This window comes from Ascidiella aspersa, chromosome 7, assembly GCF_963924565.1.
Source record: "Ascidiella aspersa chromosome 7, kaAscAspe10.2, whole genome shotgun sequence".
NCBI classification, from domain to species: domain Eukaryota; kingdom Metazoa; phylum Chordata; class Ascidiacea; order Phlebobranchia; family Ascidiidae; genus Ascidiella; species Ascidiella aspersa.
In genome coordinates, this window is record NC_139453.1 from 29,797,403 (window position 1) to 29,823,592 (window position 26,190).

General features: G+C 36.2%; 1 protein-coding gene across 1 annotated transcript; it reads right to left on the reverse strand.

The window, feature by feature from the left end:
• Positions 1 to 702: 702 nt before the first annotated feature.
• LOC146138879 (uncharacterized) lies at positions 703 to 15,444 on the reverse strand. The gene is made up of 9 exons (XM_083393698.1): positions 15,293 to 15,444; positions 14,350 to 14,474; positions 9,465 to 9,522; positions 8,011 to 8,159; positions 7,352 to 7,436; positions 6,335 to 6,435; positions 5,559 to 5,730; positions 4,519 to 4,987; positions 703 to 3,015 (listed from the first exon to the last, which is right to left on the reverse strand). Exons 1-9 carry the CDS (start codon positions 15,336 to 15,338, stop codon positions 2,661 to 2,663), a joined length of 1,560 nt encoding a protein of 519 aa, XP_083249824.1. The 5' UTR covers positions 15,339 to 15,444; the 3' UTR covers positions 703 to 2,660.
• Positions 15,445 to 26,190: the final 10,746 nt, after the last annotated feature.

The following is a 26,190-nucleotide window of genomic DNA, read 5'->3' on the forward strand; positions in this document are numbered from 1 at the left end:
ATGTTGTTTAGTGGAGGTTCTGTTTGTTTTGTGGAATAGTGTAAAAGTTAAGAGCAGTGAACAACGCTAAGGTAAGATAATGTTGTTATAACATTGATAATGTTGTTATAACATTGATAATGTTGTTATAACATTGATAATGTTGTTATAACATTGATAATTTTGTTAGATTTGGCATCAGCAGGCCCACCGCTGTAAAGTTATTGCATAACAAACACGTTTTTCACCACTTATTGAACTGCACAAAAATCCTAGACACTTTTCACTATGTCAATAACAACCCAAGTCAAGCCAAGTAATTTGAAACAAAAAAAATTACTTAGGCGCAAGTAAAGTCACTGACTTAAGTCGTTATTACACTGCTGTGTCAAACTAACTGTTTTTATAAAAGTCATTTAAACTCATTAGCCGTGTATGCCACTTGTATTAACGATAGGGAAATATACAGAAGCCCAGAGGAAGGGGCACAAGACAAAAAACGGGCGGCGAATTTTTTGAGAGCGAAATAAAAGCGACACAGGCCAACAACATAAGGAAAAATTCGTTACATATAATAATTTGCTAATACAATGGCAATGACAGAATAGCACAGGGCGAAATCATAAATGTAAAACGACAAATGTAGGTAATAGAACGATATCAGCTTTTGGCGAAAACAGGCAGATCAAAGCGTTAAACTAAAGCGGTGTTATTTGTAAAAGGCGAACGGTGCAGTTGATAAACAAGAAAGAAACAATTTCATTTAAAACGTGGCAAAAATAGGAAACTTTTCTGGCAAAGATTGCTTCTCATATAAGTACACGATAAACTACATTGTTATACAAACTCAAAAGATAACGAAAACTTGGTTTACAATCGTAGAAACTACAAACGTGACATGAAATCGTAAGATAAAATCAAACTATAGAAAGTTGTAAAGTGCGAAAAACATCAAATCAAAGGATGCCATAAACTTGTTTTAAACGATAAAATCCGTAAAAACGTGGCATGAAAACGTGGAATATTAACAAACTATAAAAAGTTGAATCATAGGATACCATAAACTTGTTGTTAATCGATAAATACCGTAAACATCGCGAAACACAGTCAACTGATGCTTAAATCTTGTTAAAAATCGCAGGTGAAGTTTTTCCTTATGGAAACCGAATGATGCTAAAGTGTCAATCGAATAAAATCGGTTTGGCATTAAAGACAATCCTAGTTTTAGTGGTTAAATATTACGGAAATCAGTAAATAAAGTTTGCCAGTCATTGAGCACCGTGAAAATGTAACTTCAAGTACGAAACACGCCATTTTGCTTTCTGATCAGAAAACACGATGTACTGGCCAAATCTAAATAAAACACAAGTAGACCTTAACTAATGGTAAGTGTGGATCGGACACATTTTTCGAGACAAATAATCAATGATTGATAAGTCGACGTCACTGCTTTTAAAATGACGGCTTTGTTAACCTTCAATCATTTCTCAACGTTATAACTTTAGTGGCATTACTCAAGAAATTATTGGGTCACTGAGTACAGAGTAAAAAGTAAGCCGCTTGATTTATAGAGGCAATGTAAACATTCCAAAGCTCGTACAAGTCGCAATAGCGTTAATGTAACATGTAGAGGTTGGTGTATGTGAATGTGTTTATGTAACTTGAACTTAACAAATCTCCTGGAAAGCAATTTAACAATTATCTAATTGACGCGGTGGAAAACTCTAGCTTAATAGCATCATCTTGCGGACAGGCTGCCAACGAAATATTGACCACTACATGGCGTCAAAATACTGCTGAAAAAACACTTAAAAATCGCTTATATTTAGTCTAATTTCCGGCTAAAAATGAAGCTCATGAATGACAGTTCGCGGAAAAGCTACAGAAGGAATATCGGCAATACTAGGCGTTCTAATACTGCTAAAAATCACGTTAAAAAAATCAATAAACATCGCTTAAACATAGTCTAATGTCCGGCTCAACATGGCACCTAAACACCTTCCGCTGTAAGATTGGTGACCACTACAGGAGCCAACATACTGTTGGGAACCAAACTAAAGTATAAAATATTCTTAAAATAGTCTTATTTCTGGTGACAAGTGCGAACTTATCGACTTATTGTGGTCTTATTTTTCATCGCGTAAAATATTGGCATTTTGCCCAAAAGTTTACAGGCAAAAAATTGGCAACTGCCAACTTTGAAGAGCCCAATTTAGTCTAATTGACGCTTTTAACAAGCGCGTGCTCAAAAGCGTCACCTCGCGGACAAGTAGAGCACGAAATTTCGGCCACTACCAGGCGCCCACGTACTTCTTGCAATCAACTCATAAAAGAGCTGAATTTAGTCTCATTTCCGCAACCGAAACACGTTCTCAATAGCGTCACTTCGCGGGCAGGTTGCACACTAAATATAGAACACTACCAGGCGTCCACGTACTTTTTAATATAAGACTCTTACTCAAAAGAGTTCAATTTTAGTCCAATTTCAACAGCAAAACAAACGCGTGCTCCGCAGTGCCTGTTGGCGGATGCTTTACAGGCGAAACATTGGCCACTACCAGGCGCCCACGTGCTGCTTGCAATCAACTCGTAAAAGAGCTGAATTTCGTCTAATTTCTACAACCGAAACACGTTCTCAATAGCGTCACCTCGAGGACACGTTAACAATAAAATATCGGCCACTACCAGGCGTCCACATACTGCTGTGCGAGCCCATAATCCAGCAACTGCGACTTTGCTCGCTGCATCCCGCTCTTGCTCTTTTGCGACCTCATCTGGACACGCTGCTTCAAGGTCTTCAGGTCGACCTTGAACTCGACGGATGAGAGGTCGGTTGGGGCCTTGGATGGGGGCGGTTTGTGCATTTCGCATTCTTCGAGGGTGTTGTTGTGAAGGACGCTCTGGGGACGCGGGCTTAGGGGTACAGGGGCTTTCCCGGCCGCCTTTGGGCCTTTGCTGGACGCCTGGGGCCACTTGGGGCTCCGCGTGGGGGAAGCCCCGCCGTTGCTGCCGTAATCGCTCGTGCTGCTCGTGGATCTGTGTGAAAATAAAGGTTTCGATTTTTGTGTTTCTTAAACTTTTTGGCGGAGACCTAAATACTAAGCGTATAAGAGCGAGGTTGGCAATCCAATTAAATTATCTCCACTGAACTTTTTGCAATCTAAAAGTGACAAAAGACTAAGTCAGTAGCACAACTAAATCTAACTTAATTAATATGAATGTCGTCGTATTTCTGAAATTTTAAGCAATAATGCTAGCAACCAATTTCAACAACCATTAACTACTGCAGTAGGCGACTCAATCAAATCTAACTGCTTAGTATGTGACCCAATTTAGGTCGAGACCCATGGGTTGTAAAACACACGTGTTCGTCATAGAAACCTTACAACGTGAATGCCCAGACGAGTAATGCTAGTCATTAAGGTTAGACATTTTTCGTGGATGTCAAAAGATATATATACATATATGCATACGTGTATTTTTTAACACTATAAATACAGATATCGCCATAGGATCATCAGTGTACTTTATTTCGAATGATTCGTTACTATAGCGTTGCTGGACGATTGTTTTAAGGTCTCTATGCTGTCACTTATCAGTATAGTTGAGGTCGGTATTTGTTTGCAAGGGCCAGCAAGATTTCGAACATCTCGCATTCAGTGCAACATAGAAATGTCATTACAACATTTTTTAAGTAATTAATTTTACACTGATGATTTAACATGAATAGTATCTCCGAATTTGCATCGTTCGTATATGGGTTGTGCCTAGACAGGTTTAGGCAACAAACAATGTGTGTGTAACGCATTTTCAAATACGTGGGCAGATGTTTGCAACAAAATACAGAAGGGTGCGTCGCCACTCCTTGCTACATCACTCTTATCGTTGAAACGATCTTAATAGATCACTTTGCATAACTTTTTAGTTAAACAGGTCTAACCGGTATGGCCGAGGTCGTTAGCTCGATACTCAACATAATCATCACAGGCTGCTTCGCTTAGGTTTGTTTTGTTTGCATTGCAATCCTGATTTTGCAAACCGGTTTCGGTAAAAGCCTTTACGAAGGTACTCTGTTTATTATATATTTTAACAAATCTTTGTAAATGGTCGTGCTTGTCTAATTCTAAATAGAGGAATCAGGTGCACAATATAAAGACAAATTGTATTGAGTTCTCGATCAGCATTCGCACAACCGTGCTTCGTCAGGTCAAAGTAGAAATGAAAGCAATTCGACTTCCACTCGCGCTTGTGCTTTTACGTGCTTTTTAACTGTCTTCATTTCTACTTTGACCTGATGAAGCACGGTTGTGCGAATGCTGATCGAGAACTCAATACAATTTGTTTTTACATAGTGCCACGTGATCACCATATTTTAATGAGTAAGCTTTTGCTTAGTCAGGTTCAATTGGTTATAAGCTTCATTAATAATGAGATTCCACATCGTGGATGTTAAAATGTTAAAAATGCTATTCTTACTAGGCCAAAGTTAACAGGAAAACAATATAAACTATATTTAAAAATCAGCCAAACCCCACTGACCCTGGACCTGATGTCTTCGGCATGTCTCCAATCCTCCTCAGCGTCGCGTCCTCTTCCTCTTGTTTTTTCTCCTCCTCCGTGTCGCTGATGATTGTGTCGTCATAGAGCCTTCTGCTCGGTGATGTCACTCCACGGGAGGAGTAGTCTGCTCTCGGAGGAGGTTTGCTCCTCTCAAGCTTGCTCAAATGCCGTTTGATCTCTTTCTTCGCCTTGGCAGTCCTCTGTTTCCGATTGAGGCGATCAAAGAAGCTTAAATCCGTGCTCACTGTGTCTGGCTTCTTGGAGGACTTTGAGCTTCCGAAGGAGAGGTCCGGAGTCGACATTGTCATCTTCTTCATGAAGGACATGCTCCGTGATGGGCGACGCTGCATCGTGGATGAAGCGGAGCTGGGAACAGGAGGATTGTACTGGAGCAGAGGAGGTGAGATGTAAGGACGCTGCTGATGTTGGGGAGAAGAGCCGCTCGTCGCTGGTGGAACAAAAGGGATTGAATTGTTTGTGAAAGTCGTAAGTTAAAATTTAAGTACGGTTGTTTTTTCTGACTTAAAGGGATTTTTCTTCGTTTTTCTTTAGTGAAAACAAAATACCTGCGTTTTTCTGCAGTTTTTGTAACGAGAATCATGTTTTTTAGACTATTAATGTTCTGTGTTTGAGACTTTAAGGAATGTTGCTTTTTTAGAAGTTTTACGGATTAAATTTAAAAGTATGTAGTTATATGATATGTTAAGTTACAAAATCACAATAATTTGGAGTATAACATGCCAAACAACTAGAAAGCGACAAGTGTGGCGACCATAGGCGAGGTATACCAGGGAGTCAGACCGTTTGACTTTTCCAGTTCAGGTTCGGTTTGGGTTCAAGGATTTTTCCGGACTTCGGTTCAGTTCTGGTTTCGCTTTTGAGCAATTTAAAAGTTCCGTTTCAGCTCCGGTTCGAACATTGCCATTTCAAAATCGGTTCATAAAATTCCACTTCAGGTTCGGTTAGACTCTCTGGTATATAGCATTAGCATATAGCACCTATAGAGTATAACAACTTACGTTTAGTGGGCGTCGTAGGTAGGGCAGTCCCGAACTCGAGCTGTCCATTTAGATGTTTGGCGTTCGGAGCGATCCCGTGTCTCTGGAAGAAGTCATCCGTGTCCTCATCCACCACCAGGAGGTCCAAACTCTTCGCTCCACGGATCTTGGCGATTATGAAGGCGTGGCACTCCTGGATAAATATGGAGGTGGTTGTGAGCGTCAGGATAAAATTGAGGATCGGAAAATCACTTTTTGTTCATTATTAAAGAAGTGAGTAAAATGCTAATTTGTTTTTGTTTTAATTGAAATAAACATTGGGAAGTAAAAAAAAATGTTGAAATGGTAGTAATAAAAACGATAAAAAAAACCCTTTAATACTTTAAGCATAAAAAGAAATAAAACAGTTAAATAATTAAAAAAAACATTTTTATTAATTTTGCTTTTTTACTGATTTTTTTGCAAAAATTACAGTGATTTAATATACTTCTTATCTCCGATTAATTAATTATTATAAACATAAAGGAAAATAAATAAGCAAATGGGAATCATTTGTGGATATTTGTACAAGCCATTAATGTATTAATGACGCCACTCTCCAAATGATGCAATTGCGTCTTAAATCGCAAAAATTGACTTTTGTAATTTGCTCGAAGCGAAACATTACTTTTCGTTACAAATTAAATAAAACCTTTGGCCATTTTTCGGTTACAAATAAATTGCTGTCATAAACACTATTTTTCGGATAAATTGCCGTCATAAACACTATTATATTTCGGTCGGATTTGATTTCTTACCTTCTCAACGTTGACCCCATTGACCTCGATGATACGATGACCAGGTCTAAGTCCAGCTTGGTAAGCAACCCCACCCTTGTCCACTGTCCCCACGAAGTGACCTGCATTGGAACAACACAAGTGGTAAAATATGCCGTGTAAAAATGTGTGAAGCTATCGGAACTTTTTTCCCGATACCCGATATCAAGTGGTAGGATTGTTACTCGTCCCATACTAGGGTGGCATCGGTGCCTAACATAAATACTGTTATTTTAGATTTATATGAATTTTATTTCTATTTTTATTTGTGCAAGGCACAGCAGTTAACTTTTTTGCCATTTATTTATTTTCATATTTCTTTCTTAAGCTGTTTCTTAACACTTCCGACTAACAAAGACATTTGGAATACACTCCATTATTAACTTCATAGTACTGTTCATATAAAATACAAAAAAGTAGTCCATAAACACTGGGAAAAATAAGATATATGGAAAACCTTACGAGAGAAACACAGTTTGCCAATACCCGATGCCAATTGGTAGTATCGGTACTCGTCCCATACTAGGGTGGCATCGGTGCCGATCCGATAGCGAAGTTTGTTTAAATTTTTCAGCCATGGTTTTTCATACAATTCACCCAAAATATGAGCTCAACAACAGGAGGCTTTATAACCCCAAAGCAAATTTGGCCTATTTTCTTGGAAAAAAATATTTTTAAACGTTTTAAATTATATTTTTTTCTATCATATTTTTTGAGCATAGTAATGACGTCATGGGTATTGGATCACATCCCGATACTTTGGGTCCAATCGGAATAAATGTCAAATTTTGTACATCCCTAGTCCAACAGAGTATAGGCTAAAAACTAAATTCTCGGAAAAAATATCTTTCAACGTTTTAAATTAATCTAATATATTTGTCCGACCATAGTAATAACGTCATTGGGTTTGGATCATGATAACTTGACTTGATAAATAGCAATACAAAAGGCAGTCTGTTGCCGATATAATTGTTCTAAAACATGGGTTGCTTTACAAACCTGCCGTTCCTCTCAGCTGCTGTCTATATCTTCCAGTTTCCATTCGCTTTGATTTTCCAACGGTTTGTAAAACGAAGTCGAAACCCTGCGCAATAAAGAATATCGAACTAAAAATTGGTTAATCTTACAAACAATCTGGAATACCAGAATACAAATAAATCACTATCTCCAAATTTAATAAAAAGGAGGATAGCATTAAAAATGCGTTTTGGAAAAACTTTTGTAATGTAAATTTGCAAAGAAACCTTTACGTGAGGTTGCGCCGCCTTACAAGTGTTAAAAACTATGTTACTTTATGACGTCACGTTTAAACTTTGCGGCTCTCAAAAACACTTGGCGCAAAAAATCTCAAAAATATTTAAAAAAATATATTTTCCAACCTCATTATTTTGATTGACTGTGACCAGCTTTGGACGCAATGACCACATTTCGACGTTATTTTGTGACGTCACTTTAAAAAAAATTTTCCCCCAAAAATTAAGTCAAAAACATAACGAGAAAATTTTTCCTACCTCGTCGTTTCTTTGTAATTTTGTTGTGACGTCACATTTAAAAAGATGATGCCCCTTTCAAAACAAAACACCTGTCTCCGACCCCCAGATTAAAAACTCTTGACACAAAAATAAAAAGCTCAAAAAAAAACGAAATCATTTCCCAACCTCGTTGTTTTTATTGACTGTGACCAGCTTCGGACGTAACGACTCATCGCAGTTCTCCAGAGGACGGACAGTCATTCCGTTGCCAGGCTTCCGGAAATAGTCCTGCGCCGCGTTGCTATGGGCGACCATCAGCTTCACGCTCTGCAGACCTTAGCAACCAAGATGATGGACGTTAGAGGGCGCCAGGGAGCACAATGTAAGGTGTTGTTTCGTAATAATAGCTTAACTTTTCTTAGGTCGGTATAGCTTCTAAACATTTTAGCTGTAATAATAATTTTTTAAAATCTTTTGGCTTTAATAATAATTTTTCAAAATCTTTTGGCTTTAATAATAATTTTTAAAAATCGTTTGGCTTTAATAATAATTTTTAAAAATCTTTTGGCTTTAATAATAATTTTTTTAAATCTTTTGGCTTTCGGAGGCTATTTTGTTAGCTATACATTTTAAAAGTTGTTGCGGATATTTTTTCAGAAATAGTCGAGCATAGATTAAATATAGCGGACGCTGTAAGCTATATTATTTCTTTACAGCAAAATATCGGTCCAGGATCTATTATGTACAGCTATAGCGCCGGAATAAAATTAAAAAAAATATTGAGAAAATAATTGCTAAACTATATGGTACACAACAGTCTCTACTATACGAGCAAAGGTTGAAAAAGCACTGGTTCAATGCTAAATAGGCGTGTCAAAAATAAACGTCAAACTTTTGATTGTTTAAACAAGCAAGCCGGGTTCCCTTGCATGTGAACAGTGTTTTGAGTGCAAACAAACATTATAAACAAGCTTTCTAAACGGGCCCTGCTTAAGTAGTTACGCCCGACACCCCTTGGTAATAACATGTAAAATGTGGATGCCACGCGCCCTCTATAATGCCAGTCTATTTTATCCAGTTCCGCCTATTTATCAATATTAGTGTTTGGCCATAAGATCATTGAAGTCAGTTAACCTTTGTAGTTCCAAACCTTAACTTACTCTTTCAGATTCAACTCTGATTAATTATTTATTATAAATGCGGAAAATATCGTAATACAACTTGATAAAGTCTAATACATGCAGTGCACGTACAAATTAAGTTTATGTTTTTTATCTGTCGTGTTTATACAAACGGCTTATGGTTGCTAGTCGTGAAATTGGTTTTGTGTTTTTCAAAATTTATTTACTGTTGCAAAATTGAACTCGAGTTCATACTTTAAATGAAAAACTTAATATATCGGGTCTACGAGTAAACTTTAGCTTGTCTGTTTTTTGCCAAATGTTTAAAAAAGGATGACCTGTAAAATAAAAAAAATTCAAATATTATTACACTGTTTTTCAAAGTAATTTACATAAAATACTGTTTAATCTAAGGTTCAAGTATTAATTTTTAAAATTTAGGGCCAAAAAATTCTACACGAGCTCAAAATTAGTTTGAAAAAGAAACAAACGGCACATTATGACGTCACAGGCACTTACCTTGCAATCGTTCGACCACCTCCTTGTGTGACTCGCGTTCCACGTTCAAACCGTTCACCTGCGCGAGTGTTACGTCACAATGGTTATTGTGAGGTCATAAAGCACTAAGCCGCCAGGCGCGTGCGGGTCGACACGTTTACAGACACCTGACCCGCGACTTTATGACGTAACAGTCGTAAACGCGGCGCCTTATTAAATGTCGAAGGTCGCAAATGTCGAGGAAGTAAAAATTTAGACGCTGATGGATTATTATGACTGCGCTCATAGAATACTTACATCGCATATTTAAAGCATGGAGTTAAATTGTAAGGATAATAATACAAGGCTGGGGATGTACGATAATATCGGATTGAAGCCGATGCCCGATACCAAGTGGTAGTATCGGTACTCGTCCAAAACCAAATTCATTTGTTTATTTCGGCCTTTTTCACCCAAGGAAAAGTTTCCTACTTTACAGCCAAATGTCTTATAAAATTTTATAACAAAAATCAAAGATAAATAGATTCCCCATCCCGAAGGCAAAACAAGATGTAAAGGCAAGTCACTTGAAAAGAGTGACTTAAATGCTTGTGACTTAAGTATTGGAATTGATTCATCACATTAAAGAAGATGAATACCATTGGGTACACTATGCACGGATCTGTAATGTAGCTTGATAATAAATTGCAAAGCCACAAAGGTCGAGTAGATCGACATCATCTTGATAAAGATGTTTCGATACGAGCTTGTATCGTCTTCAGTTAATGTTGCAATTGCAATTTATTATCAATCTATAAATACCATCACCACTGGACTTTCATTTGTGCTTCTTTATACCAGACTCGGGAAAATTATTTTAACATAACTGAACCGAATAACTATATTGGGATTACAACCGGCCATAGCTTCAAACACAATTGGGCAAATTTTGATTGAAAATGTCTAACACCCTAACTAAAATAAGTGGTCATCGATGGATTAATGTTTTATAATCAGGTCTATTCTAGCTAACCTAACATTGCTTATTGGTGTGTTTAAAAACTTAAAACAAACGTTTAGGGATTACATTAAATACTGGATTTTCTAAACCGCAAGCCAACCAAAAGCTTGCACTGTTTTAATTTTTTACCGTTTTCGGTATAAAGACTGACAACATTTGGGTTTTAAAATAGTTTGAAAACATTATCCAATTAATTGTCAAGTGTTTCGGGAATTCTAAAAACAGAGGAAAAAAAATTCCACCCGCTTCTTATTGTAATCCCAAAACACCGCTTAATTTGGCTCCGCCCATCGACATTTGGTCGCCTGCTCATCTAGCATCGTGCCTCCCACGCAAGTGCTAAGCGATTGTTTCGCCATAAACGGCCATTGTTCGCTTCCGTTATGACGCGACAGTGGGAGTATTTGAAGTACAACAAGTTGAGTGGGATTCGAGAAAGATTAGGTAATCTAAAGTCAAATTAGCTGACTTTTCTAAACAGAGCAAGGATAATTTGTTAACAGCGTATCGGTCTTTTAACCAGTACGTTGTGTTTTAACCCTTGGTTAGTTTAGATGGGAAAATAAATAGCTAAAATGCGTGTCATAAACAACGTTATAACACCTTTTTAAGGTTAACTCTAATTTACGGAATGATGAATGGTCGGAATGGTCGGAACGCTCACAGTATTATTATTAAATATAATAACACTTGACCCACCTTCACACAAACGCTAACCCCCACCCTAACTCAAATAGTGTGCGTTGGTTTAATAATTGTTTTAACGGGGTAACACTTAAATTAGTGAGCGTTCCGACCATTCCGACCATTCATCATTCCGTAAATTAGTATTACCCCCTTTTTAACCACCGGCAACTTCAAAAGAAAAAAATATGCATAACTAGGAATTACCCAGAAAAAGGCAATGATATATCCAAGCGTTAACACCGTTTTAACCCAGTATTCATGAAAGCTTAAAAAACAATAGGTGCAACATGGATTTCTGAAACAGGTTAGAACAGTGTTTCTGACCCTTTTTGGCGGCGACATAAATACCAAGCTTAAGTATACAGCAGCGAAGCTTTGGCGACCATAATCCAGTGGCGTAGCTAGTCGAAAAAATTTTTTTTTAGGGGGGGGGGCAAAAAGTTGGAATTTTGTTTAGCTTTTGTCATTGTATTAATTGCCGTAACGAACACAAATAACAATGCGAGAAAACCGTTTCGAGCATCAACTGACTGAGTGTTAACGTAATACACAAAAAACACTCAAAGAGCAAAAACTGAATGAAGTAGTAAAATTGAAGGTGTGGCATGCCTGTGATCGACTGTAGTAGTACTGCTCATAAATGCTACAAAACAAATTATTAAGAGTAAAATATTTATAATTTTTTTGGGGGCGGCCATGGCCCCTAATACTATGGCATGTTTTTCGCGCCCCTAGATTAAGTATGTATTTATTAATGAAGAGTTATTTAAAACGTTTAAAACCCTACCTAATTCTGTATGGGCTTTGGTATTCTTATTATGTCTTACGACGACAACCTCCAACCATTATGGTCCAAAGTTAACCAGTATTTTTAGAAAGCAGCCTTTATATTTGTCATGCCGTATCTGGCTTACTTCGAAAGGTCTCTTAACTTTTATTTAAAAGGGTTTCTTATCGTCGCTGTGTGGGTAACTGCTTTCTAATGCTTAACAACTGCGTGTTGTGATGTACAGCGATAACAAAAGCTTTATATTGCTTTCGCAGAAGACTGCTGTTTATTGTGACGTCATCGAAAGGTTATCTTGTGATACTATTACGCAACAAATGAAGCCGGCTAATATGGTAATGTTGCAACGCACTCTAGCTATATATGCCACCTTTAAATTTGCAAATCCGAAAGTCAACTTTTTAATGGTTCCTTAGCAATAAAAATATTTTGTAATGAAAATACGTCACTTCATAAAGACTGGTGTAAAATTGAAAAACAAAACATAATAAAAGTAACTTGGATATAGCTAAGTTTATTGGGATGGATACTTTGCTTTGCTTTATTAAGTTTCGCTAATTTGATTTTGATTTAGGACAAAAAAGTTTCATTCGCTGGCCAGTAGAACTGCTTTGTGCACCCAACTGTATATTGGCAATTTACATACAAAGTTAAACAATAGCAGGTACCTTTAGCAGGTAGATATGCCTGTAAATTAATGTCCACACGTCTTTCTTCCGTTTTACACTTATTTATGTTAGTGGCACTCCTATGCAACGTCGAGATTAGTTTGACAACAACAACTTAAATTATCAGCGAGAAACGAGTTAATTTAAGCTTAAACCCCGCGGGCGTTTGTCAAATTCCAACGCAGCTTGAAACAATTCTAGATCCGATTTGCCTAATCCTTGATGTTTAACTACTTGAGGAGGTCAAATTGCGCAATACTTCGCGCGGAAGTATTTGACTGCCAGGGTCATCAATGTTCATATTTGTTTTAAAAAAAATAATAGATATTATATTGAGTTGCTAATTAGCAATCAAATGGTAAATCGGATAGGCAATTTTCTTAGATAAAAAAAAACGAATAAAAACAAAAAAATTCAAGAAACAAAAATAAAACAAAAAATAAAAACAATAACAACGTGAAAACTTGACCAAACATCGAAAAATTAAAAATAAAATACGCAAATCAAGAAAAAATAAAAAAATAAAAGGAAACATGATTGAATAAGTATATCTAGGTTGATTTTTGTGAAAAAATAAACAAAAATAACATAAAAACCCCAAAAAAACATTTCCAAAATTCAATAAAATTCTGACGACAAACAAAACAAAAAGAGAAATAAACAATATTAAAGAATAAAACACAAAAAATTGTTTAACCCAATTAAAGCTCTCAAAATAGCTTGGTGGCAACTTTAAACATAAAAAATATTTCAAAAAAAACATAATTTAAAAGTTGTTTTAAGGGCTACATAAAAACCCCAACAAAACACCAGAAACAGGTTTCGTCGTTAAAAGCACTTCTAAAATCGAGGCGAATTTTTGTGCTGAACAACCCGAAATTAAGCTGCAGCAATTGCCCGTTGGCCATTATCAACGCTCCAAGGCTCGCTGCCTTCAAACCAGCATCAGAAGCAGCTTAAAAAGCCAAACCCGACAATTTGACATCGTCGCGAGCATTTTACTTCAAAGACCCGCGTTCATCCTTCCAATGCAAACAGACGGTTGGCTCATTCGACCCATGACCCCGCCGTGACCCCGTCACCTGTCGCGTCATCAAGTGACGTCACGATGTGAAGTGACTTGGGAATTCGCGAAGTCATTAGGGATATAGTTGTTATTTCTAGTAATGCTCTGGACTTTTGCTAGTATGGAGCTTGAAATGTTGGTACTTTGGTATTGTAAAACATTGTCAGATGCAACCCCAAGCTATATCTTAATTAAAGTTTTAAATAACAGACAATTTTATAAAGATAAGTATATACTTTTAAAATTAATATTTTAGATTTCCTTCGTTTCACAATGATAATAATTATAGTCAAGTCAAAAAAGTTCTGAGCAAAATTTTATATCAGCCCCGGGAACTTTTAGCCTTACAGTTATCCAGCCCTTTACGCAAAAACTTTGGTTAACTTTGCATTAGAACGAAATGCGACATAGCAGCACAGCATTGAACACAGTAACTATGCACAAAACCAAGTTCCTGTCGTACCTTAACTTCAATCTCACTTCGATATAATCTATTGGGCCTAATAGGCATTCCCTGAAATGTTGATTTTTTTATCAAGCAATAAAAGTATATAATACCAAAATTGAAATATATTTTACTTAACATATAAAGTTTATATGTTCAGCGAGCATTTAAGTGACGTCATATTTAGCGGAAACTCTGTAAAAAAGCAAAAAAATCGGCCTTTGTACCTCCTGTACCTTAACTTCATTCTCACCTCTATAATCTTGTCCCCTGGCATTAGGCTTGCTCTACTCGCTGGTGACGACTTAAGAACGTGAAGTACATATGTGTCGGTTGTGTCAGTTTCACAACACAGGATAAAGCCAAAGCCATTCGATCCTAAAGCAAATAAAGTGTTTATGAAACATGGGTTTCAATTTGAACCGTTACACAAGCCTATTGTTTTAGAAATTTGAGCATAAATACAGCTACTAAAATGACATAAAGTTGGGAGCTTATAATCGCTTAAATGGTGTTTCTTAAGACAGTAAATTTCATGAAAGCTGGCAATGTGTTGCTTCATCCGCATACTTAAGTGTAAGTTTTTTACCATTATACTTAAAATGACAACCACTAAAAGATTTCTTGACCACATTATTGGTGATTATAAATATGGGAAATTCGTACTCGCGATCAGATGTTTTCATTGCGTTACGAGGACAGGAATAGTGGGTCACCAAAATCCTTTCCAGTGTTTTTATATGGATGCATGTTTATTTACACTGTTCAGAGAAAATTAGCAAGTCATCAGTTGACCCCAACCAATTTTCAATTTTTCCCCCTTTTGTGTATAATGTTTACCCTTCGAAGTTTAAAAAAAAATCAATGTCTAGCGTACAGCGCAAAATCTTTGATTTCTTCTAAATTCGGAATAATGTTATAAGGTAAATTGCTGGTTAAAGGGTTGAGCATTGTAAAATTAAAGTTCTCTCGGGTTTAACACTATTTTCTCCAAAACTTTGCATATGTAAACTGTGTGTACGCCACAAACAACAATATCAGCAGTTTGGTTGCGGACATAGTTAATACGAGGCCACAAAAAATCGATGTTATCAGCCCATAGAGCTAGAGTTGTGTATATCCTATGTAAAAAACGGCAAAACAATCCATAACAGTCATATACTACAGTGACTCAGTACTTAATGGGTCTGACTTACCCCTTTGAATGTGGCAAACTCTTTTCCTTACAATCACTTTCTCCATGACGTAACAATGGCTTTCCGGGGTTGTGCCAACTTTCAGTCGCAAGGTCGATAAACAGACAAAAAAGTTAAAAAATACGATTGTTTAAAATGATTTAAGCTGATAGCCAGAAAACCTGGAAAGAAATTATTGTATTAAAGACAAATTGACATGATAGAATTAACCAGAAACTTTGCAATCTGTTTTTTACAGGAAATCAGTTTGCACTGTTGAACTACAAATCCTACTGAAATTCGGTGTATCACCTCATTTCTAGATTTATAGTTAAAAAAATTACGGCTATCAATAAGATAAAACTTGTAACAGTCTTACTATTCGCCTTTAAACATTAATTATTTTGCGACGAGCATATTAAGAGCTTTAAATTTAAATTTGTCTTTGATTATTATGGGTTATATTTGGCATTATGTTTTATTGCTGGCTGGCGTTTCTAATTTTCACCGAAAATTCCGGTATAACAAGGTATTCCGTAGTAAATTACAGCGCAATTATCGAATCTGTCTGAAACGCAGCGAAATGACTTTACAATGCTATAGTATTAAGGCCAGATAATTTATCAAGACGTTAAAACAAACAAAGGCATCGTCAGTATGTGTTAATTCAAATGAGCCTTCTGGCAGCCAAAAATACCTTTTTTAACATCCTTATTAGGTTTCTGACCTGAATTGCTTCCAGGAAATTCTGCTGTTACTGATGGAATTAAGGTCGACATTTATCTTGCAAGGGTCAGGGTGATTTCAAATATCACACATTAAGTGCAATATCTGTCTGAAATATCTTGTAAAGCTTAAATTAACACACGCCTATACTATTAATATTCTCGGCCCTTAAGGTAAGCTTAACTATTTTGTCTTGACCAGTGGCTCGAAAACGTTTTAGATTACGGCACAAGCACAAAAGTATTCGCGGCAAACTTTCTACAAAACAGTAATATAATAACTTGACAATTGCCTCTAATAAAAGTTTAGCCAATAGGTAAATATCAAAATATAATAAATTTAATATTGGATATTGTGCATTCAAGTCTTCCACGCTTGACTATATAAATATTTGTAACAAGAAAGAGCTATTTTACAACATTACAAAACATTAACACTTCAGTATCTTTCTGGGCACACAGATTATGAATCACTTCTGTCAACGCTATTTTACATTTTCCACGAATTCAGCCTATAGTAACAAAATCCGACAGGCATCCTGTTCAATTCGCACGTAGCAATAAACATCGTCAAACTTTTTATAACAGTCGGCTTTGAGAAGAAAATACTCGCATAAATTTACTATAAAAATTATCTTGTTATGACAAAAAACAGGCAAAATCAGAAGCACCTGTAACCATCTTAAATACAAGGCATTTTTGAACGAAAACAAAATCTTCAAAAGCACAAACTTATGAACAGTGTAATCACACAGTGTAATCTCGACAGCCTTAAAGTACGAGCATTTCAAAATTATTTCAAAACTTTTACTTTATCGAATGCCATATTCCTAATTTATGGCTGCTATAAATTCCGAAACAAAGACTGATCAAAACGTAAAATAAATCCATTTCCTCCAACCTTATCCGCATGGAAAGCTGATTTAATTTTACGAAATACGTAATTTACAAGATTCTTATTTTTGTCTTGTTGCGTTTATACAAACCACAACACTTAAAACATAAACGAATGAAATCATTTCTACTTCGCCATTAGTTGACGACTTTCTCCTCGTAAGGTCTATACTACGTCATAGACTCCTTTGTGACAGTGCGTGGTGCCATTTCGCGTGATTTCAATTTCGTGTGCTCTTGTGTTTGCGGTGGAATGCCTAAATTGGGGGTGATTGGATTCCTGGCTAGCACAGTGGTTACATATATAGGAACTCAAATTTATGTTGAAAAACGTCTTGACATAGTGTAGGCCTACATAAGCAATAGACCTTAGTATATAAATGTAAATATACAAGGAATATGTATTAAAGAAGAAATTAAAACTTTTAGTACCTTTTACAATAAATAATTCTGTAAATGTTAAAAAAAAAAAATTGGTAGCTTTAAATCGATCAAAACAACCTACCTAAAGTGAAAACTATCAAATTAACGACGGAAGTGCGTCAGTGCAGAGGGTGTGTGGCTCCATGTTACCTTAACAGGAGTTCAAACGATTTTTTTAAACCTACATTACATGCAAAAATCAAGAAAAGTAAGCAAGTTTTATAAACAAATTGCTTAATAAAACACCTTATTATAACCGAAGTCATTTGTCCAGAATAATAAAGTCAATTCAAGCCACTTTTAACAAAAGCTATTCAAAAACCGTGACTTCAGTACACTTTAAGTCATTAACTTAAGTCATTACCGCACTGTCAGTTAAACACGAATAGTTTATTGTTCAAAATCGTCGCGGCACACTTTTTAAGAATCGCTGCTTTAACGGCTGGCAATTGGTCGCCAGTTAAACTTCAATGAGATTACCTTTTATTTTTATTTTAGCTATTGATGCAGTGATTCTTGTCAGTGGTGTTAACGTGTAACAATCCAAGAAGTGCGATTTTTTCTAACAACTTAAAAATTTTAAATTTCGGGTTATTGCATTTGCAAATATACTAAGATTAGATTCTATTGGCTTTTTCTACCATTGTTCAAAACGTCTTCAAATTAGGCACGAAATTTAACCACAACAATTCGCACGTTTCTTTCAAAACCGTCGACAAATAGATTTGCTGAATGGCCTTCAGTCTGGTATTTCGTTGAAATAGGAAACGCGCCGTTTGGATCGCTATAGTCTCACGAAATGGGTTAAAATTGAAATTCTGGCGACTCCAGATTGGGAGAATGTCGGTAATTTCCTGTGTCTTGCTGACGAGGTCTCGCCTTACACTTTTGACGCGTGACAACATTTTCGAGGAAGAATTGAAGTTTATGACAGACAAGAGCAAATAAATGTGTTTAAACGGCAACAGCCTAAACACCTGGAATTTAAACATGTTTGATTTTAAACGTGCTGACATTTCGCCCCTCTCAGCAGTTTAATTTTGGTGTTTAATCGAATGACAGTGTAGGGATGTTCTGCACCTCGTATTTGCTGTGACACCGATGTACGATATTTTGAGGAAAAAATACGGCCGCATGATTCGGCACCAAATAACGTCTTACTCACGACAAATGTGCAAAACTGTTCTCTTTAAAAATTTTTTATAGGTAGACCTTAATTCACTTTGACGTCAGGAATCTCATTTATCTCAAAACATTAAAGTTCGACCATAAACAATGCGAAAACCACAAATTAATTTAGTATCGGCGCCGATACACCCGAGTATCGGACGAGAACCGATCCAATTGATACTTCAGTATCGGGTATCAGCTTCGATCCGATAGTATCGGACACTTCTAAGTTAAAGGAAACATTTGCTATAAAAACAATTTTGGCATCTTTCCAAGTACAAAATAACTATATAAAATGAGCTAATTAATTTTTAAAAACATTTTCATATTACTCATGGTAAATATGAAAGATTTAAGATTTTTTATTTTTGTGCATTTTTGGTAACATTGAAAAAACAAGCAAGAATAACAAGGACAGCGAAAGGTTATCAAGTCGAGCTGCCCATCAAAGCTAGATTATTCGTTAGATTTACGACAACAAATAATGTTCTGCTGATTACATGAGATAATTACAGACTTTACAACACTTCTAACAAAACAATCAAACAATTGTCGCCAAATCACTCAATTTCCAGCTCAAGGCAATTCAACAACCTCTTATATAATTGTCCAGCGATTCACCATCTAAACTGCTGTACAACGTGCAAACATGAAACAGTCGGTATAGCGAAATCGTAAAATGCTAGAGTGCATAAAAGGGCGGCAGATATAATCATGTTATTACCTCCAACCGGTAATCGAAAATCAGACGCGACCCTTCCAAATTGAAAAGTTTCCTTTATTCATCGGTCAGACGGCGGCTCACCGAAGCGTAAAGTCACGTGACGCAGCTGCCCTAATCAATCGTTCAGCACCAAAAAGCATTGTTGTGATGACTTGACTTAAGTGCACTTAATTTACTGCTTTAAAATTACCTAACTTGACATAAGTCTTTCGACCAAAATGACTTGACTTAAGTATTTTTAATAAGCGACTTGACTTTGACTAAAGTCACAGTGTCAAATAACTCTGGTTAAAATTATGAGTTTTCATTACATATTTTTTACCATAATTGGGTTATCTTTATTTTTACACATTTTTTTTTGCAAATTGCGCTTTTGGTATTTCTGGTTAAGTTAGTGCTTAGAATCGGAAAAGTTTACCAATTTTAATAGTAACGTTTATTCTTATTTTTTGAAGGACTTGACTTGAAGCTGACTTGCTCTCATAATGACATGACTTGTAATTTTTGCACATGACTTAACTTGACGTTATTTCAAAATCACTTGTTTATAACACCGCTGCCAAAAAGCAAGACTTTCGAGCGCGATTACAAAATGCTAATGACTGAGTGCAACTATTTTTATTAAATTTTTACCTTTACAGACAATAACTGAAAAAAGCGTAAAAAAATTGCCACAAAACAATAAACTGATCGTAACGCAAGCACTGTTGTCTGCTTCTCGTATGCATAACTTGATTAAAGAAGAAGAGTTACTATATGCTCGCTAAAATAATTACGTACAACTGAAATATTCCAACGTTAAAGTTTTGATATTCGTGAAAGACACGCAGGGCCTACAACTTGCCAGAAAGTGTGATATTGGATATTTCATAAAGCAACTTATGTGTAGTAGTGTCCTGTGTTACAACATGTAGTAGTATTCAGCTATTCTTAGCACATATGTAATCCACACCCTCAAGGCAGGTTTAACCACGGTGTTCTGTCTTTGTTTGATCTTCGAAACAAGTATTAGGGTGTTTGAATTTCATGTTGCATTTATTTCCATCCCCTGTTTTACAGAACGGCAGTTCTACATTTCAAAGTAGTGTAAATTTAAGACGTCACCCCCCTTTGTTTATTTGTATAAGTATTCAGTAATTATTGGATATTGCTTGGGGTGTTCATTTTTGGGATTTTAAACGACACTGCATCGAAATTCGCTGAAACTTTTTTACAGCTCGAACATTGGTCAATTAAATACAAATTCTTGATTTTGTTTCCACCAAATTATTCAAACATTATATAGTTCTTTATTACCTTGCAAAACAGAACGATAAATTAATTATCTGTAGACCTTTCTTCCACTATGTTTGCTGATATCATAAAAACCTGCACTTTCCTGAACCTATAATCTCAACTAAAGGTTTTTCGTCAAAACCACACGATTCAAACTTATCAAGTTACCTAGCAAAAGACGATGACATCATTTTAACAGAACGTCAAAAAACAATAAGATTGAGAAAAAATGAAAAACTCTTGGTCGGATGTGAGTACTTTGTTTTAAGCAAGGCGCGCAAGCCTCGGGCATTAGCGAAGCGGTTTACAGAAATAGCTGAGCGTCTGATCTGGCTGGAGGCCGATAATCTTGGTCGCCGACGCAAAATACCGCACCAAGAGCTATCCGCGTTGCGAAGTTCATAACAACTGAGCTTTGCTAATCACGAAAATAAGATTTATTTTTTTAATTTTCGCGAAATTGTGGTATGCGGACCGAAGCGTTTAAACTAAAAAAAATAATTTTTTTTTACAAAAAGAACCATTTTGTTGGATAAAAATCCATTTAATCCCAGCTAGGACGTATCGCTATTACCGTTGTGACATAATATCATAACGTCAAACAAAAATGACGTCATTCCTTTGTGTACCTTTTAGCAAATCTTGTTCTGGTTAGCGGCCTCTGAAACTATCCATATTTGACAATGCTATACTTGTAGGAATCGTAAAACAGTAGCTTTGAACTAAGACCACAGAAAACTATTGAAGCCAAATTCTTGTTAAAACAATATTTTGAAATCATTCTTAAACCCTACAAGGATTCGCTGTCTCTACAGCATTGGAAAATGAATAAAGAGATATTAGAAACGCTCAAAATTCTACCTACTTCTAAATATCCTCTGATATTCTTGCTACGTCTAACTACAACCTCCAGCCATTATCTTAATATTTATTCGAAGCGTTCACAAACACAAAATGCTAATTACTCATGTATGGGGTTTGATATTCCTAACACGTCTTACTACAACCTCCAACCATTATGATCCAATGGTTTATACCATTTGTAATCAACTCTGATTTACAAATTGGATGGCTACGATCGAACCAAGTGTTATGCATGGGCTTGCGCAGCCAAAAGCTGTGCTCTCTCTCAACACACTAACACACTAACACACTAAGGCTGCTAGCCTTGCTAAAATCTTTATCAAACATTGCGGTTAGACGTGCAGGCGAAACCACTTGTTTATCGCATTTCCAGTGAAGCCTGCTGAAAAGTCTCCTGTATAAGTCTCCCGCGAAATGCTTGTTTAAATAAACATTCTACGATTAGATAGAATCAACCCGGAATAGATGTTTTAAATAATAAGGCGACGGTTAAGCTGCCACATTACTCACATTTTCTTTATTTTTAGGTTTAACGTCTGATATGATCGAGATTAAACTCAAGTTGCATTTTAATGCACTCACAGTCTCACACATATTACACGGAAAGACAATAAACTAACTGATTTAAGTCTTTCATTTTTGTCAGTATGCTCTCGACGTAATCTACGTCTAGAACCGAGTTAAAAAAACACTCGGCACGTTTCAAATGTCAAGACACACAGTATAAGAATTACTGCATTAAATACTAAATCTTAATCCAGAACGCCTAAGCTACATAGCTGCAAGTCATTCGGCCAACCCTACCTGTAAAAACGCACATCTCTATAAGTTTTTTTCAAACCATTCATGAATTATTTTCATTGAACGTTTTTTTGTTTTCGGAATAAAAATGAATAAAAATCTAAATAATAAATACACTTTAAAATCCGAAAACAAAATGCGTAGACAATATTTGTTTCATAGTTTCGTTAAGAATAATATTAACGTTTTCATGAACAAAAGAAAACTGCGCACAACGATTAGGTTACGTTTTAACTTTAAAACTAAAACAATAAAAGGAAACCTTGTTGGTTCTTAATAAACAACAGTCTGTTGTTATTTTTTACCCAAACTTAAAGTCTTTGACGCTTAAATGCTAAACTGCAGCTCGATTGAGGTAAAGTAATGCGACGTGTAAGCTACATAACTGCAAAGTCACTCTCCAAGCCCTGCCTATAAAAACGCATGTCTCTATAAGCTCTTTCCAAACCATTCACAATTCACCTTCTGACGCTAGCGAACAACTTAAACACAGCAACAGCTCACAGGTCCGGCTCAGTGCCTTGTTAACAGCCGGATAATTGACGTAGAAAGGCATTTTTCGAAGCCCTACGGCGGGGAAATATGTCTCTGTGCGAAATCTGCGCCTCGATATTACGGTTGGTCGTAAATATTTACATGATTGCGAGATCGGTTATCTCGTCATGAAGTAATTTGCCAGCGTAGAGGACAAAGTAATGCATCTTCATTATTAATATTGCTCAAGTGTCTATAGTTGTCGCGACACACCATATGTGTACTCCTAGATGAGGGGTTACTACTAAACTTTTTTTATAAAGGCCGGTAAAACTGTAAGGTTGATGGGGCCGGAAAAAATATTTTGTGTCGAACTTTTTTTACTTGATTATATCGTTAAACGAGGGAAATACCCCAAAATCTACAATATATTGTCGTTGGGTTAAAATTGAAATTACATCTGCAAACAGTTCAATTGACTTTAGCTTTATTGAAGAAATGGTTCGCGGGCCAGTAGAAATAACTCCGTAATAGTTTGGGGGCCCCTCTCTAGATCAAGGGTTTCACATAATGGGGTCTATGAATCCCTTGGGGGTACGTGAACTAGTTTTAAGGCTTACTTGAAATTGTACGTAATAAGAATATCAAAGCCCAAGCAGAAGTAGGTAGCATTTTGAACGTTTCGAATAACTCTTTATTCATTTTCAACAAGAGAAAAGCCACTGATATTAAGTTTCAATGGATTTTACGTGAACTAGTTTTAAGGCCTAATTGAAATTGTAGTTTATTATAAGAGGAGTAATGAATTAAAAAATAAAAGAGTTTAACTAAAAAAAGCGTTTCAGCACTGAATGTATTTCGAGTGCATAGTTTCCCATTAATTGCACCGAAAACAGTAGGTTTCTGCTTGTTATATGACATCAATTTATTCCAACGTTTTAATGACATCTATTTTACTTGTTTGAGTGTAGTAATGACGTCATTTGGTATTAGATCGGGTCGCGATACTTTTTGTCCAGAATATCGAGTATCGGTATCGGGATAAACTGTCAAGTATCGGACATCACTATAATATAGAAACATCTATCCAAATCCAACCTAAAAAAATAACGAACTGTGTAGTATTCTTAAGATTTATTTTTTAACGCCAACTGTGGAAGTACCTTTTGTGACGTCAGGTTAAGACATAACATTAAGACGTCGTCTCTGACTTTTTAATGCCCCCCCCCCCCCAAACATTGTTACGTACCTACCCCCTGGATCTACCTTTAGTATCAAGCTAAGCACAACGATATCCGCACCTGCTCGTGGTAGTAAGTGACCAAGTTATCTGTCCCAATGTCGGGTTTAAATACTTAAATAAGCCTTGTCGTATTCCTCAAGGTCTAACGCTCAGTATTTGTTTCTTACTTCTAGCAGCTGAAACTGGGCATAATCAAATTATAAACTTGCATATATAAAGGTTGAATTGGCCAAACCTTTAATTTATAACGTTACGTGACACCTTGGCACATAAAAGAGATTCGAATTTCTTGAAACAACTGCATTTATGTTTCAGAGGACATTCTCGCCGAACCCTTGAAATAGCTTCGTCCAACCCCAAGGGCACAATCGAACCCTGGTTAAGAACCACTAAGCTTTTCAAAGACAATTGCATAGTTTTTCCAAATTATGTTATACGACATAAATACTGCTTTGCTTGAGATGATATTACGTCATACACAGCAAGTCGTTACGGTTCTGTGGTTTTGTTCCGCATCGCTTAAACTTGCTTTAAAACGAATCTGCTCAAATCTTACAATAAATGTGGTCGCTTTAGATTAGAAATTCTCAATTTTTTTAACCATGTCCCAAAAAATCTATGTCCACACACATTTTAAAACCTCTGCTTTAGATAGACTGATTTCCAAATTTCAATGGTTTAAAACCTTTGTGTTTTGCAACGCTTCGGCTATACTTTTACTTAACCTTGGGTAGGTTGGCCTGATTAGCACATATATAGATTATTATATGTCTTGTTTTTTTTTATTTTTTGTCTTCGCATAGCTGTAAAAGTTTTAACCAATTGTACTCGCAAATTACGCAAGCAATATCAACCATTTGCAAGCTGTTTGTACACACAATTTATTTTTTGCACTACCCACTTTAAACTAGAACATCACCTAATTTCGAGGATTTTTGTCTCACTGTCTCGAAAATAATCTTTTAGGTTTTGTACCACAATATAAATTGTTTTACAAAAAAATCTTACGAACTCTAAGCACCTCAACTTTCGACCAACCTTAGTTTAAATTACCTGCCTATACCACTTAATTGCAATACAACCATATCAAAATCAACTAAAACCTTAAAACACAAAACATTGGCGTCTGAATGCAGCGGAAACTGTAACAATGTACAAATTCGAGAAACCAGTCCGGCAAAATATGATTGACGAGCTCAAAGCACACCTACAAGCACATACAAGCTCATCTCATTGTTTCGATTTCTTTTATGGCTCCACAGCTGAATGCCTAAACAAATAGAAATCCTTTTCACAGCCAACTAGCGAACAGCCACAAGCAAGCTTGGACAACTAGATGATTCCAGTCGCCTAATTTAATGAAATAGAGCAAAATGCGGTTCATTTTCATGCTGATCTAATTTGTGAACTGCTTGCGTTCTCAAATTGTAGTTCTAATCTAATTCAGTGTTTGGTAGAAATGTTACTTTGTCAATCAGCGTTTTTAATACTCTTTGTTTGGAACGACTTGTGGGTGTAATTTACAGTCTCCGAAGCATAGACTATACACTAAAACGCACCATTCTTAGCATAGGAATTGTTGCTATTCATTTTCACATGAAAATAATTTGCGACTTAACTAAGTCGAAATCACTGAGAATTGCTGTCATTCCCCACACTTTATGAACAAATGAATTAAAGAAAAATGTCTCTCTCCCTCTCTTTTTTAGTTAAAGTGACCTTTTAAAAGAAAAAAATGACAAAATGACATCAGGCTTGTCAAAAGTTGTCGTAATCCATTTTAAAAAATAACACAAACTTACAAAATGTTGAACATCTTAAATTAAAGCCTCGTCAGAAACAAGAATAGCAAGACTTAACCCCTAACACCTACGGAACTAATCGTGTATATAGATAAAAGTTACCTTCGATTGACTACGTTAGTTACATCTGCAGCATTTTAAGATCAGTCAAAGACAAGTCTAGTTTCTATCGGTCTTGGTTCCAAGCTATCCGTATGCTGTCCTGCCAGATTGAAAACTTTGGGATTTTGCTCGGGGGAGACGATTTTGAAGCTTGAAATTGCGCGGCTGTAATAACATTCCTGACAAACTTGCGCGGCTGTAATAACGTTATTTGTAAACTTGCGCGGCTGGAAATGAAGTACTATGCTGAAAACCGTTATCGCGACGTAAGTTTTGTGCGATTTAACGATTTTTTTAGTTTGAACGCAATTTACTTTGATTTTTACACAAAATTCGCGGCTATGGCGGCTGAGCGGCCATACTTTCCGACCTGGCTATCCTGAAGAAACTATCGTGCATATGTGTCAGAAAAGTTACCTATG

Excerpts from the sequence above, each read along its gene's own strand:
- LOC146138879 (XM_083393698.1), bottom strand. The coding sequence starts at position 15,338 with ATGGAGAAAGTGATTGTAAGGAAAAGAGTTTGCCACATTCAAAGGG. Across the intron at positions 9,523-14,349 it reads CAGGGGACAAGATTATAGAG|GTGAACGGTTTGAACGTGGA; the intron begins GTGAGAATGAAG and ends ACACTCGCGCAG. Across the intron at positions 8,160-9,464 it reads GGTGGTCGAACGATTGCAAG|GTCTGCAGAGCGTGAAGCTG; the intron begins GTAAGTGCCTGT and ends TTGGTTGCTAAG.